This window comes from Dermacentor silvarum, chromosome 8, assembly GCF_013339745.2.
Source record: "Dermacentor silvarum isolate Dsil-2018 chromosome 8, BIME_Dsil_1.4, whole genome shotgun sequence".
Classification (NCBI taxonomy): Eukaryota; Metazoa; Arthropoda; class Arachnida; order Ixodida; family Ixodidae; genus Dermacentor; species Dermacentor silvarum.
In genome coordinates this window covers 161,437,751-161,453,869 of record NC_051161.1, presented here as the reverse complement: position 1 = coordinate 161,453,869, position 16,119 = coordinate 161,437,751, and the positions used below count along the sequence as shown (strand labels likewise).

The 16,119-nt window shown below is 50.3% G+C and overlaps 1 protein-coding gene across 1 annotated transcript; it reads left to right on the top strand.

Moving 5' to 3' along the window:
• The first annotated feature begins 384 nt into the window (after nt 1–384).
• On the top strand, nt 385–3,880 carry LOC119462894 (uncharacterized). Its single transcript, XM_037724080.2, has 5 exons — nt 385–464; nt 965–1,048; nt 1,426–1,506; nt 2,255–2,320; nt 2,741–3,880. The coding sequence occupies exons 3-5, from the start codon at nt 1,479–1,481 to the stop codon at nt 3,799–3,801; spliced, it is 1,155 nt and encodes a 384-aa protein (XP_037580008.2). The 5' UTR covers nt 385–464; nt 965–1,048; nt 1,426–1,478; the 3' UTR covers nt 3,802–3,880.
• The last annotated feature ends 12,239 nt before the right edge of the window (nt 3,881–16,119 follow it).

Here is a 16,119-nt window from a genome sequence, read left to right as displayed (position 1 = left end):
TCCGTGGTTGGAAAGCAAACAGCGCAGTTCGGGCAGCCTTCGGTAGTGCTACGTGCCCCGCAAGTCCGCGAGCGTGACATGCCGGCCAACTGCGTCGCTTTCGGCTGCACGAGCTATTATTATGGAAGGGGAAATACTAATTTCTTCAGATTTCCATCTGCAAAGGTTAATGCGGGAAGGAGAAGTTTGTGGACGGCAGCGGTGAAGCGGTTGAACTCGGACGGCACGGCATGGCAGCCAACAGTGCATTCCAGGATCTGTGGCGCGCATTTTGTCACAGGTAAGTGTGATAAAGCCTTTAGTGTTTAACTTTTACGTACTGATTGCGTCTATAAATGCAGGCCGGCCGTCGAACTTCGCTACGCACCCAGACTACGTGCCTACTATATTTACGTACAGAAAAGCTGGCAGCGACGCCGATGTTCGGCGGCACAACCGTGCCTCACAAAGGCGGGAGAGCAAACGTAAGTTACCCGATTTGCTTTGGCCAAGCCTCGCATCGTTGTAGTGTGTGTGCATGCTTCTGTGTGTTTCGAAAGTAAGGTGTACTAACAGGATGAAATGATGCCGAACGCCACTTGGCAAATAGGTCATCGAGCAGGTTACGTGCGCATTATTCGCCGCTGCAGTAAAGTTGTGCTACGTAGAGATGTGTTTTTCAACGACCGGTCGAGCTGGCCGCAGGTTGGTGCTCTGGAGTTTTTAGTTTGCCGTGATCTGGTTCCGCCACACCAGACTGCAAGCGAGTGTTGCGTGTTCAGGAGTGCACGCGCAACACTGCCTCAGGTGCGCGCAGATTTGTACGCCAGGCATTTACGTTATCCTTCCTCTGAAATAGTCACATTATTGCTCGGCTTTTTCTATGACATATTTATTGATTCATGTAACATAACAAATTTTATTTCAACATGCTCTTAGAAGATAATACGCTTTGCATTGATATATATGTGCTTGACATCTGTAGGGGCTGCTACTATAGCCTCCCTAAACAGCCAAGTGGACCCCACGGCTCTACCAGGGAACGGACAGCCTGCTGCAGTCATTCAGGGTAAGCATGCTTCATTGACTATTCTTAATGCATAAAAATAGAAAGTTTCTATGGACAGCAAGCTGGAGTGCACTGATAAGTCTATATTCACTGTATGTAGACATGTAGAGATGATACTTTCGTATGTACTGTGTCACATTTTGAGGGATAACGTTGTAGCGCTGTGTATCATTAATGCACAATATTACCATGTCATGGCTAACTTAACGGTACTGAATGTTAACTTGGATGCAAGTTCATGTATGTTCTCAAAGTGTGTTACTCCGGGCAGATAGAAATAGTTAACAAAAAAAAGTGATCACTGGTATCGTTAGCTGTACATGAATACAGCAGTTTCTGTTCCTTAATTTTATTGAGACTTCCATATTTATTTATAGAAGCTGAGCTGCCCATTGACCCCTCTGGAAGCACAGCTGCACCCACAGAGGATATGCCTGAGCAGGAACCACTAGGAAATGGTGAGAATAAGGCCACTGGCTGTAGCAAATCATGCTTGCTATGGTACTTATTGGGTGCTTACTCTTATGAAAATCTGTAAAACAAAGTATTTTTTAATTTGTGGAAAAGTAAGAGATGGCAAGTATTGAGCGTGGCTGTTCTAAATCAGGGAATTCATTCCAAAGCATATATGGCGAGGCTGACGGGGTGCCTTTTAAATAAGGTTGTCAGCTCGATGCACATGTGAATTTCTTCACAACTGATTGGTCTTGAAGGTTGTATTATCACGGTTGGAGTTGAGTGTGATATTTTCTTCAAACTTGCAACTGATAGGAAAATATAATGGTGCTGTAAAAGTTATTTACCCTTGCACCATTCAGCAAGCACTTGCAGAATGTATGAAAAATTGGGAAATACCAAGGAAACATGAAAGTGCAATGTGGTGATGCGCTGTTTTATTTTGAGTATACAACGAATAATCAGCCGCAACCAATAGAAGTTCTTTGTTGAGTCGTGTTAAAAATTCCGGGGTTTTACGTGCCAAAACCATATGATTATGAGGCATGCCATAGTATGGGACACCGAATTTGACCACCTGGTGTTCTTTAACGTGGACCCAATACATGGTGCACGAGCAGCAGTCAAGTTTTAAGTATGTAATGATACAAATTCCAAGTCAGTGCTGACATTCTTAGTTTTTAGTATCTTATACGAAAATTTACTATCAGCACAATGATCAGTGACCTAAACTGTGCTATTTCTTCTCAGGTGACATGCAAATGAATCTTACTGGGCAAGGCACCGCTCCTGTGACATTGCAAACATCAGTGATTGGTAAGCAACTGCAGTAATTTAATCATAAGGCTATACCTTCACTATCATCGTGCCTTTCTTTAAAGTAAAACTTTTGCAGCTGTGAAGTTTTACTAATTTTAACATTCACTGCATTGATTTGATCAACTTTCTAGGTGCTTCACATCCTTCTCTGTAGCTTATATCTGCCTTGAAAGCTTGTGCCAAGAAATTTAATAATACCATCAGAAAATTGCATGTCAAGTGTTGTGTTCAAAGTAAACAATGGATTTAGCCTCTGGATTAGTAAGCGTACTTCATCGGGCTGCTCAACTGATTATAAGTTATTGTAATGTGGCTGTTGTCACCCTGTGCAAATTTTCTAGCAAAGCTGGCTTTTGTCTATTGGTTGCTTACATGACTTAAGTAGTTTTATTATCTCTTTCTATGCCATTATCATAGGTTCCCAGGCAAGCACCAGCTACCCAAGTGCTTCAACGAGCAGTGATGCGCAGAGAGAAAGAGCATGGCTCCACCAAAAAATTGCTTCTTTAGAAAGAAAGAATATTAGGCTTGAAATGAAGCTTGACGAAGCGAATTCTAGAATCCTGACTTTAAATGTCATAAAACTCTCGGCTAAGAAGTGTGCTTTTTATACTGGCCTGCCTAATTATGGGGTCTTTCGAAGTCTCTTCGAGTACTTTGAGCCCCGAGCCAGTAAAATGTCGTACTGGGGTGCAGAAAGGAAAGCTAATAGTAATGTCCCTGGCAGACCAAGGGAACGGGAACTTGAAGCAGAGTTTTTCATGGTACTTGTGCGGCTAAAAACTGGCATGCCTGGAGAAGAGGTTGCTCGAAACTTTTTAATGTCCGCAAGCCATGTCAGCCGCATTTTTGCCACCTGGGTTAATTTCCTTGAGCTTGAACTGGAAGCGAGGGTGCAAATACCAACAAGGGAGATGTTAGCACCGTACCTGCCAGGATCTTTTCGAGGTTTCGAAAATACTAGGTTGGTGCTAGATGCTACAGAAGTTCGCATACAGCGGCCCTCTTCACTTAGTGCACAGAGGCAAACATTTTCAACTTATAAGCACTACAATACTTACAAGGTGCTTTTGGGGTGTACACCTGATGGCTATATTGCTTATGTGTCTCGTCTATGGGGAGGTTCTGTGTCTGACAAGACTATGCTACAGTGCAGTGGGCTTTTGGATCTTATGAATGACGGAGACGCAATAATGGTAGACAAGGGGTTTACGTTTCCTTATTTGCCACCAGGAATCGCAGTTTTCCGACCACCATTCCGTGAGCAACACGAGCCCCAGATGAGACCTGAAGCTGTGGAGCGAACGCGTCGCATCGCATGTGCGAGAGTCCATGTGGAACGCGCGATAGGACGCGTCAAAACATTCCAGATATTAAGTAGAGCATTTCCTATCAGCATGATGGATATTGCTGAGCAAGTGTTTAGGGTTTGTTGTTTCCTCTGCAACTACAAACCACCATTGATAAAAGACGAGTGACAGCTTCCAAGTGCTTGTTGCAGAGGTTGATTAAAGCGACACTTATTCTTTCTATGCATTCTTATTGTTTAGATTAGTGACTAAGTGCTCTTCTTTGATCATATTTCCCTTATGTAATACCCCAACCGGGTTTCTTGAGGGTAAAATAAATTGTCCTATGCATCTTTCTTCACTGCAAATGGTTTTATCCACTTTTGTGGCATCATTCTCCATCACTATTACAGGTGTAAAACGAATGTCAATTGGATTTTATGCTGGCATAGTACTGCCATTAGATTGCACTAGCACTCGAAAAGGTTGTCTTATTTCATTCTTGGTACATTGCAGGATGTTGGTAGGTTCCCGTCTCGCCTCGCTTTAATAAATGTGTGGCCCACACGTAACCTCTGCTGTTGAGCACAGGAGCCCACATGCTCTAGCCACCAGGCAACAATCACTCTTTCTTGTTGTTTCATTGACATCAACACAAATACAATATATAGTTGTTTATTAACATTGTCAAAACCACAGTTTACCATCAGTTGACTTTGCTTGCTATTCTTTTAATTGTCATCACCAGGCCATCGTGGTGTTCGCACACAAAAAAAAAAAACGTTCAGCAGCTTTCTGTAAGAGACATATTGCCCCTTTATGTAAAGCCTGTTCAGCCGCTTCACGAGCCTTGTGAGAATCTCTGGTATCAGAGCACAGCTCATGAAGTGAAATAGGCTGGAGAGCATTTCAGTATCCCAGAAAACACTGTTGTAGGGTATGCGCTGAAGGTGGACCTTGTTTGGCCCAAACCAAACAACAAAGTCACACCAATTGTGACCTGTGATGGCCATCTGCCCTTGAATTTAAAAATAATATTCATGGTCTGTTTTCAAGACAGCCTCACCATCTTCTAGCCTACAGCAAAATTTACGGTCTTCGCAGGCTTCATCCATAGTTTGTCCCCGTTTGGAAAACGGCCACTTCACTTCCAAAATGCTCTCCTCTCCATCCGTCCTCACAATTCGGTCTGGTGATGCAGCCAGCAGCGGATGGTCACTGTGTATATGCAGGCCTGTTTCCTGCACTGTGACCTGCCTGTCCAGACTCCTTAGGAGGAGTGTATATGCCTCAACAGCATACTTTTCGTGTACTCTTCCGTACACCATTGCTTCGGCAGACACTGCCCTATCACTTGGATAGAGCAGGGTCTTCAGCAAACTTTCTTGCTTGATGCAACGGCACACCCACTTAAAAAGGGAGGCTGTAAGTCGGCCAACGCTGGCAGGATGCCAGTTTTTGTTGTCTGCTTGCCCTGTTGTGGCTGCACGTATTTTGTCACGGTCGTCCTTCTCTATGGGCTTCAAAGATGACATGTGTGCGCTGATAATCTCTTGCACTCTGTCGCTCCACAGGTCTTCTTCGTCTCCAATTAGGGCCGTATTCTGAAACGTTCGCCTAGGCGAAATCGGCGTGCGCGCTAATTGGCTGGTTGAACAAAATTGAATGACGTCCGGCTCAACCACCCAATCAGCTCATCCAATTTTGCTAAAACAGCCAATCAGCGCACGCCTGAAAGCGAAAAAAGAAATTTCGTGTAGGCGAACGTTTCAGAATACGGCCCTTAATTGCGCAGACGGCTCAGGTACATGTTGTTGTGCCAGTTGTTGCCCCATATGTAGCGTAGCGCTTGGAGGCTGGGGTAGCATTCCGTGAGGCTCTCCCTGAAATGCTCCACTTGATTTTTTGGTAGGGGGCGACAGGTGGCTGCATGCCTTGTATCGCCGCTTTTTTATTTTTTGATGCAGTGGCTTGTTCACTCTATATTTCCGGAAAGAGATTTCCACCAAAGGCAGCCTTGGAGCGGGCTTCTTGGCTGCAATACAGCAAGAAATCATGGCTTAGTTGTGTCACATAATTGAACTTTTTCTAGCCTAATACACAGAAAATAAGAAGGCCCACATGACATATTTTGTTGCAGATAAGCTGAACCTAGCAGAGCAGTCAGTATATTGCTGCAGTTGGCATTCATAGGATGCTTCACTCACTTTTCAACTACTTTCCTCTGCCTTCCCTGGGCAGGAAGTAGCGGCTGTTACACCTTCAATCTTACTGCGCGACGATCGTATTACCTCCACAATCCTAATGATGAAATGTGTCATCACCAGTGAGACATCCATTATGGGAAAGAATGCCAATTCCAATAAGGTCGCTTATCATCTCCAAAAAACGCATGCAAGGGGAGCTTAGATGTATGCTGTGGCCTGCACAGCATAAATTGAAAGAAAAAAGGTCATGTATGGCATTCAGCAGTGACATTTTAACCTTGTGAAAAGCCAGGAATAGGAACTGAAATATTGCATCATGACTGTACTGTTTTAAAGTGCTATTGTGGGCCTGGTGATTCTGCATACAGAGAAGGCCGAACAAAATGGATGGCTACACAACTTGCGTTCTGCTCCATGTGTGAGTGTAGTAACAGTTTTTGTCGGCACTCTATCAGCACTATATTCACCACCATACCTTGATGTGCTTGTTTCGAACATTTAGAGCACACTTTGCATGCTTACTTCCCGTGACAGCTGTCAGTGCTGGATTGCAATTAGTTTTGGTGGGGACAACCTATAAAACTGTATGTACACTGAGCATTTGAATAAAGTTATTGTGTACGCAATGAAAGTATGTATTGTTCGTGACTTTACTTAAACACAACTCACACATATCTCACACATATAAACTGTTTTTTTGTAAATATCCTGTACGTGTGAATATGGAGCACAGCTTAAAAACGGCATGCTTGAGATGCCCAAATGCTACCATAAAGGAGTGCCTTTAAGGAGGTGTCATATGTAAGTTGTATATCTGTGCCACACCTTCTGCGGGAACAATCCACTTGCGTGGTAGGTCCGTGTAGGCGACTTCCATTCCCATGTCATCTGCCAGATCAGCAACGCTGAGCAGAAGGCCAGCGACGTGCTGACATGTCTCGATGAGGCTGCAAAATATTTAAAAAAATAGGTTTTTTTCGCAGTCGTCAATGCGCGCTCATTTCTGAAACAAGTTTTAAGTGCTCGTCACTGACTCAATCTAAGCAAATGCGAGTACGATTGAGTGCAATGTGAAAAACAGCGCAAACAGGTACGGCCAGTCTATGTTCTTTTGGGCATCTGCTAATAACATATGCATTATCCGTTAACTTAAACTGTGTGGTTTTACGTGCCAAAACCACGATCTCATTATGAGGCACGCCGTAGTGGGGGACTCCGTAAATTTGGACCACCTGGGGTTCTTTAACGTGAACCTAAATCTAACTACACGGGTGTTTTCGCATTTCGCCCAAACAAAATGCGGCCGCCGTGGCCGGGAATTGATCCCACGACCTTGTGCTAAGCAGCCCAACAGCATAGCCACTGAGCAACCACGGTGGGTAACATATGTATATCTGATTATTCAATTCCAATAAATTTTGTGAGTCTGCACTCGTCATTTCTTCTGTACTTGTCTGTTAAGTAGCGCTATCTTCCACCATGACTTGGAACCAACTCGCCCGAGTATCTGCCTTGATATTATTGGTATTCGCGAGTAAGCGCGAGCGCACTGTTCTGCGGACGCACGCACTGCCCATATTTAAGCTAATGTAACGTACAAAATAAGTTGGCGTATGCTTTGAGGCCCTAGCGCTCGCAAAAACACCCTGAATAACCTGCCGCGTACTATAGCGCATGCGAAATTTGGGATACGATTAATACTGATGTCACGCGGCCACTTTTGATCGCGATCAAGCCTGATCCGGATCGAAATTTTCGAGTGCGATTGGCTCCCACACGCAGCTTGCGCAAAGGAGGCAAATACGACCAAAAAATTCGACCCGGATCGGGCTTGATCGCGATCAAAAGTGGCCGTGTGACACCTGTATAACACAGCAGTTTGATGAAACCGCACGAGACGATTACCACATTGGCAAGCTAGCACATGTAGCACACCTACCGTTTCATGCAGCAGCTAAAGTTCGAGAAATGCGACAGGCAGAAAGTACTCACCCGGCCACACATTCACAGTGCGCTCCGGCAATGTCGCCAATGGCTTTCGTGAACCATGCGGTAACCACGTAGATGCCCGACTTCGTGGATGGCGTGCACGTAGCTCGTATGATGCCAAGTGTAGGGTCAGCGGTGTTTACGTTAAGTTTTAAGTTCTTAACGTAACCTTCTTCTTTCAAAGCCCATCCGCGGTGCGCCTGACGAACGGACGAAGTGTTGACGTGCAGATAACGCCACGCATTGTCGCTCGTTATCCGGCACTCCGAGATGTCGGTTGTCCATCCCGTTTGCAAAAACGGCAAGGGAATGGAGTCCTCTTCAATCATAATTAACGAATGTCACATGCGACCACCAAAGAACGTCGACAAAACGTGACAGAAGCTGTGCTAACACAACGCCGCTACCCGATGCCGCCGTACGGAAGAAAGGCTGGAGCCCGGATGTTTTCCAACCAAGCAGCGAGGCGCAAGCTTCCTGTTTTTCGCGCTAGGTGGCGCTCTGAGTTCTGCAAATGGTCAATTCCATGATGTCTCCACTACTGGCCACCTGGATGTTTCCAGGACGTACGACCGTGTCTGGCGACGATTTTTCTGGTCTGTACTTTACCGTACCGTGCGACCGTATGTCGCTGCTTGCGAACCATCCCAACGTGATAAGAATCCTGCTTTGCTTCCAGCTGGAACCCTCCAGCCAATTGATATCCACCGAACCGTTTTATCGTGTTGGCCTCGAGCTGTTGGGCCCTTTCCCCACCTCCAGAGCTGGAAATAAGTATATCGCCGTTGCAACGAATTATTCAACCCGCTACGCCGTCAGACGAGCCATCCAGACCAGTTGTACTACCGACGTCGTAGACTTCCTGCTCCAAGACGTCATCTTATGCCGCGGAGCTCCTCGCCAGCTTCTCACAGACAGGCCGCTACCTTTTATCTAGGGTTATCGAAGATCGACTTCGCTCTTGTGCCACAAAAAAGTTCACGACAGCATACCACCCTCAAACGAACTGCCTGACTGAACCGAACACTTACAGATATGCTCTCGGTGTACTCGTATGTCTCCTCAGATCATCGTGACTGGGACGCCGCGATCCCATTGACGTTCGCGTACAACCAATGCCTCCTAAGGAGGCATTGGTATAACTCGTCACGTCACGACACTGCTCTCTACTCCCCCTTCTATCTCCTCTTTGGTCGTGACCCGCATTGTACCGGCAGGGCGCCAAGGACGTCTGGCAACACTGCCGTGCTAGAAAACTATATATATTGGCGAACGCATAATAAAGAACGCTCTTCTCACAGTGGCAACGCTGTGTGCGTGTCCCTGATTGATGCACCTGCTCGATACATGGTGTCCGAAGTGCAAATTGTCGGCTAAGTATGGATAGCCTGCCCCCTCCGGAACGCCTGGTGCTGTCCGAGAACGGAGAACGCTGCGAGCTCTCGGAGTGGATGGTCGCACTTCACGTCGGCTCCTGCGATTTTCGGTGTTTTCGCCGCCCCAACTTCACCTACTTGTATGATTCTTGCACGAGTGGGTGCGGGAAGGTATCAGGACCACGTAGACATCATCCTCTACGCTGGACCTTCGGAGATTCTCCCAGGAGAGTTTTAGTTTCCCCGAACCACGCCGCTCGCCGCCCTAAGCCTAACGGGCTTAGCGTGAGCAAGGCCCCAGGTAGGCCTCGCGCCACAGCAACTGCTACCTCGACGTGCCCCGGTCGCCCACCGACATGCAGTCGAAGAACTGATCTCAGAGGAAGAATGGTCGGACGACTCCTGGAAGTCACCCGGCTACATCGCTCAAGAACGACGACGCCGCGAGCTCAAGGCTCAAGGCAAGGAAGTTCCCAGCCTCAGTGCGACGGGAGCGAGCTCCTACGGCAACGGACGGAGCACATCGAACCCCAAGCCGCGCCCGCCACCCCAACGCAGACGCGCACCGCTACCTAGAATGCCAGACGCTATCCACATCGTGGGACGCCCGCAGTCACCCATCGACCTCACCAAGGTGCCACCGTGGCAGCTACACGAAGCCCTGCTCAAGGCAGCCTCGTTGCCCGATCAACCACCAGCGACCCGGGATCGCCTACGGACGCATCCCACCAACAACACTTTCACGCTGAGCGTCGTGGACTCTCGGCGTGCCCAAGCCTACCTCTGCATCAAATCCATCAACGTGGGCACCCACACCGTCGACCTCCACGTGTATGCTCCCCCTCCGGACGACGCAGTGCGAGGCATCATGTTTCACGCGTTGGACGATTTCTCGGACGAAGAGATACTGGCAGACCTCCAAGCCAGCAACCCCGACATGCCTATTGTGAGCGGCAGACGCATGGGCCAGACTAGGCACCTGGTGGTCACACTCACAAGTAAGGACCTCCCGAAATGGATATTCTATCATGACACCCATCAGACTCTATCCGTTCTACAACCGGGTGGAGTCATGCTACAACTGCCGCAAGGTTGGCCATCGCACGGACGTCTGTCCCTTGCCACGCAAGCAGCGATGCCGCCGTTGCGGCGGGGAGCACCCCCCACCCAAGGAGGGCGAAGCTTCAACATGCGCGCCACGCTGCATTGTCTGCGGCGGGGCACACAATACCAGCAGTTCAAACTGCAAATACCGCTTCGTCAAGAAGACGCCGCACACCCCACAAACGAAGCAAGCACAAGGACCTGCCCGGGTGACCCGGCACAGTGCGTCTCACAGCGGCAGCTCCAGCAGCCGGTCCCCGTCCCTCCGAGCACGGTCGTCGTCGTTCCCGCCGCTCGACTCCAATGGCCAACCTCAACGTCGAGCCAGCAGGTCCCGGTCCCGCACCCCCGCTCAAGATCTCGGTCAACCCAACGAGCCCCCTCGGCAAGCCGGCTCCAGTCGTCTAGCCAAGGCCACGGAGAGCCACCCAAGATGGTGGCCTGGCAACATGGACCCCCGGCGTCGCTGGCATCCAACTCACAGGTGAGGGAGATGGCCAAGGAGAATTCCGCCTTGAGAACCCAGATTTCGACCCAGCAAGCCCAAATCTCCGCTCAGCAGTCCCAGATAGCTAAATTAACAACCTATATCCAATCCCTTGAAGCTAAGATGGACAGGGTCCTCGCCTCTCACACATCCACACCGACATCAACACCTGCATCGCATACACGGGTATCCTCATCCGCCTCCACTAGCACGGCACCACAGCCCCAAAGCCAAACAAGCGCAAGGCAGCCACATCCACTGCCTCGCTCCATACCGAAGCGGACAATGCCACTGCCGTAACGGCGGCCATCTCCGCCCTAGAAACTAAGCTCGAGGCACGCTTTAACGTGATCAGTGAACTTATAGCCACACACCTTCAGGAATTTCACGCGTTCCGCATGGACACGATAAACACATACACTACACTCAAGAGCTCTGTGGAGGCTACACAAGCCAAACACAGCACACAGCTCGCCGCACTACAAGAAACGACAGACACCAGCCAAAACTACATATTAGAGGAAATCCGTGAGAAGCCAGCCACACACCAACGCCAGCCCGCCAGGCAGGGCCTCACACCGCCACAAACGTAACATGGCCCCACGAACAACCCTGACAGTATGGCAGTGGCACTGCAGGAGCTACCGCACTAATCGGGCACTTGCAGCTTCACATCCAACACAACACGCAAGACACACCAGACATCATAGCACTACAAGAGACGAACACTCCCGTAAAACTACCAGGTTACACTCCATACAAGCTAGGACCGGCCAACGGGCCTCACCCCAACACGGCCATTCTTGTACACCGCAACCTTACAGCCACACAACACGAAATTGAAGGCACAGACATTCAACACACACTCCTTGAAATACTGCCGAGGAGAAGGGGAGACAGCCCGCTCTTCGTCCTCAGCATTTACAACACGCCACGAGACAAGGGCACTGACATCCCACTAGTCCTCCGCAAAGCGTCTCTGTTGGCCAAAGGAGCGCAATTACTGATTTTGGCCGACTTCAACGCCAAACATCTAGAGTGGGGTTACCCAAAACCCGACCGCAAGGGCACCTGATTATGGGAGACCGCTCAAGATCTAGGGCTTACTATACTCAACGACCCACAACAACCAACACGGGTTGGTAACAGTGTGTGCAGAGACACCACGCCAGACCTATCCCTTTGCAAAAATATACCGGGCGCCCGGTGGCAGAATACAGGCCACACGGTCGGCAGCGATCATTACATTTTGTCACTGTCTTTTGAAACGGCCGCCAGCAGGGCGAAGACGGCCACGGCCCGCATTACGAAGTGGGATAAATTCCGTCAGCTACGCGAAGAAACAGCACCCGACTCCATATCGGATCTCAACGAATGGATCAGGTCACTGAGCCGCGACGTGACTTCGACGACGTACGATGTGGTAGCGCAAGAGCAGCCATCGACAGATTCCAGCCTCTTGCACATGTGGGAAGCACGTGAAAGCCTCACGCATAGGTGGCAGCGCCAACGTCACAACAACAAGCTGCGACGGCGCATAGCGAAGCTCGAACGGGAGATCGAAGCTCACACCTCTACACTGGAGCGTCAGCAGTGGGGCCAGATCTGCAACAGCCTCAACGGCCAGCTGAGCTGCAAGACACCTGCTGGATCCCGCAACACCAAGTCGGCGGCACGTAATCAACTGACGAAAATTATATACCAATACCCAGGCACCGACGCGGAGCTGCTTGCGGATCTCGCCAGCCGGTACATTAACACCTCAAGCCAGAGCGATACGCACTTGCCACACTACGTCGGAGCTCCCAACGAACAGCTGGACGCTGACATTTCGGAGGCAGAGGTCTGCGCTGCGCTACACAAGCTGCGCACGACGTCAGCGCCGGGCCCCGACGGGGTTACGAACAAGGCGCTGCGTAATCTCGACCCGAAGTCCGTGAGAGCAATAACCGAATACATGAACGAGTGCTGGCATACCGGCCGTTTACCTCCTGAGTGGAAACACGCACGGGTGGCGTTCATACCAAAACCGGGCAAGAAACTGAACCTAGAGAATCTTCGCCCCATTTCACTTACCTCCTGCCTAGGCAAGCTCATGGAGCATGTAATATTCTGCCGCTTACAGAACTTTGCAGAGGAACAGGATCTTCTAGACTTCTACCACCCACGATGCTCGGTTTTCGGGCACACTTGTCTACCCAGGACGTCCTCCTTCAATTACACCACGACCTCTTGCATCCAGACAGTGGTTCGAGCACGAAAGCTTTACTGAGTCTGGACGTCCATAAGGCTTTTGACAACGTGCTCCACGCGGCAGTGCTCAAGAGCTTAGCCGACTTGCAACCCGGCGAACGAACCTACAACTATATCAGGTCATTCCTCACAGGCAGGACGGTCGAGCTCGCGGTTGGGGACCTGCGCTCCGCTCCCATCCGGCTCGGGAACAGAGGCACGCCGCAAGGCGCAGTCCTGTCCCATTCCTATTCAACCTCGCAATGCGCACCCTCCCTCCGAAACTGAGTGAAGTCCCGGGACTCAGACACACGCATACGCCGACGACATCACGCTCTGGACGTGTGAAGGGTCGGACGGCACAGTTGAAGAAACGCTCCAACATGCCACCGACATCGTCGTGCAACACCTGAAGGCAGCGGGATTAGAGTGCTCCCAGCACAAGTCGGAGCTCCTCCTTATCCGACTACCCGACCGAAGCAAGCACAAGGCACCCCCACCTCACATCACGATACGCGTAAACCAGCAGCCAGTCACCCACGTCGAGAACATACGAGTACTGGGCATGATACTGCAGCAGAACCGGCGGAACGGCATCACCATTGACCGGCTCCAGATGACGGTGAACCAGACCATGAGACTGCTGCACAGAGTGATGCGCGTAAGCAGGGCATGAAAGAGAAGGACCTGCTCCAACTCGTCCAAGCCTTTGTCGTCAGCCGTCTCACCTATGCACTACCATACCTACACTTACAGAAGACAGAACGAGCTCGCCTCGACTGCATTATACGACACGCATACAAGGTAGCCCTCGGCTTACCAAGACACACCTCCACCGAGAAACTTCTTCAACTGGGAGTTCACAACACCATCGAAGAACTCATTGAAGCACATCGCACATCACAGGTTCACCGTCTTCAAGGTAGCAAGACCGGCCGCTGGATCCTCGCTCGAATGGGCCTCAGAGCGTCCCCGATGGGCAGCGACCCCGCCACCATCCCACCATACATCAGGCGCATGTTCATCATCAAACCCCTGCCCAAAACACACTCGCCGGGCACCACGACGGCAGAAGAAGAGCGAGGGCCCAGGCACTACACAGACGTACGGGACCAACTCCGCTGTGGCGTACGTCGACGCAGCCCAGTACTCTGATCGACCCCACACCTACGCCGTTTGCGCCGTTCCAGGCCCAGGACTCAAGGCACAGACAACTTCAAGCTCGCTAAGCGCTGCCACACCCACCGAAGCAGAAGAAGCCGCCATTGCGTTGGCCGTGGCCTCAACTGACGCCTGTATAGTTATGAGCGGCTCCAAAACCGCCATAACAAACTTTGCGCGAGGAATAGTGGCACACACTACACTAAAGCTCCTACAGTCACTACAAAACAGTGGAGAACCACGCTCAGTAGAGTTGATATGGGTCCCGGCTCACGCGGGGAATCCAGGGAACGAAGCGGCCCACCAACATGCTCGAGGATTCGTCAGCCGAGCGGCGGGCCTCCCGTACCCGGAGACCTCAAACGAAGTCCTGCACTCATATCACGACATAACCCAGTACTACCGTCTTATGCGACACACTAGGCCCGCACCACACAGTAAACTAAACAAGCGTCAGGAGGTCACCTGGCGCAGGTTACAGACATACTCATATCCAAACCCCTACGTATACTTTTACATTTACCCAGATAGATTAAGTCCGTACTGTCACCTGTGCGGTGAGCTAGCTACGCTCAGTCACATCCTCTGGGACTGCGAAGAGGATCCCCCTCCACCGCTCTCCTGGCCTCTCCCTCACCTTCATCGTGGGAGGAAGTGCTGCTTAGCTCCAGTCCGGACGTACAACTCCGAGCCATGGAGCGAGCCGAAGAGGTCGCCGTCACGCATCGCCTGGCGGCCATCTGGCCTTCCTGAGGAGCCCATGAACTAGCTCCCCACTCTGACGAATAAAGTTGTCTCTCTCTGTCCGAGAACGCCGCAGAGAACTGGAAATGCTTCCGTCAATGCATAGAAATTTTCTTCAAGGCAACGGCCTTCGGCAAAGAGCGTTCATCAGGACAAAAAGCAGCCATCTTCTTGCACGTCACGGGACCAGACGCCATTGAGGTATTTAACACCTTTTCACTATCGGAAGCACAGTGTGAGGACTATAACGCCATTGTCAAGGCATTCGAGTACTGTAGTCCCTGGACGAAGGAAACTTACGAACGCTACGTGTTTCGCTCCCGCCAACAACAGGAAGGAGAGCCCTTCGAGCAGTTTCTGCGGGATGTGCAACTTAAGTCGAAGACATGCAACTTTGGTGACTTGCGAGATTCTCTGGTTCGAGACCAGCTTGTATGCGACATATATGACAAGAAGCTCCGTGCCCGTCTCCTGCGGGAGAAGAATCTTACGCTAGAAACAACTGTAGAGTTCGGCAAAGCAGCGGAGGTGGCGGCGTTACAAAAACCGTACGCTCGAGAACGCTGCTAACAGCGAAGCGAACGTGCACCGGATTAACAGAACACTCAGAACTCCAGAGAGAAATGCAAACTGTGGACGGTGCAGCTACTGCGGAAAGGTTCATCAGTCAAGAAGATGCCCAGCGTAGGACAAGGCTTGTGCCTTATGCACGAGGAAGATCACTTCGCCTCATGCTGCAAGAACGCCAATGTTCATGAAGTTAGCACTCCACACTCCACCGATGCACAACAGCAAGCAGCAAACGACTCAGAGGAAGTATTTGATGTTTTAACAGTGTGCATCGACAGCGTCTCAGGTCAGCGAGACTGGATGTGAACGGGTTCGTGGCTGGCCTCCCGACGCGACTCAAGGTAGACACGGGGGCGCAAGCAAACATCCTACTGTATGCACAGTTCCGCAAGCTCCGCTGCAGAAAACCCATCCTTCGCCCACGCAACACGGTGTTGAACTACGACGGCAACATTATTCAGCACTTCGGAGAAACCACACTACCGCTTCGTCTGGAAGGCAAGCAAGAAAACGTACCGTTTTTTTTCGTGAAGGGCCGGCAAGCACTGCTTGGCCTGACATCATCTGATCAATTCGGGCTCGTCTCACCAGTGTATGACGTTGGCAAGGCTGAGCCAGGCTGGCAGGAGGAGTTCCC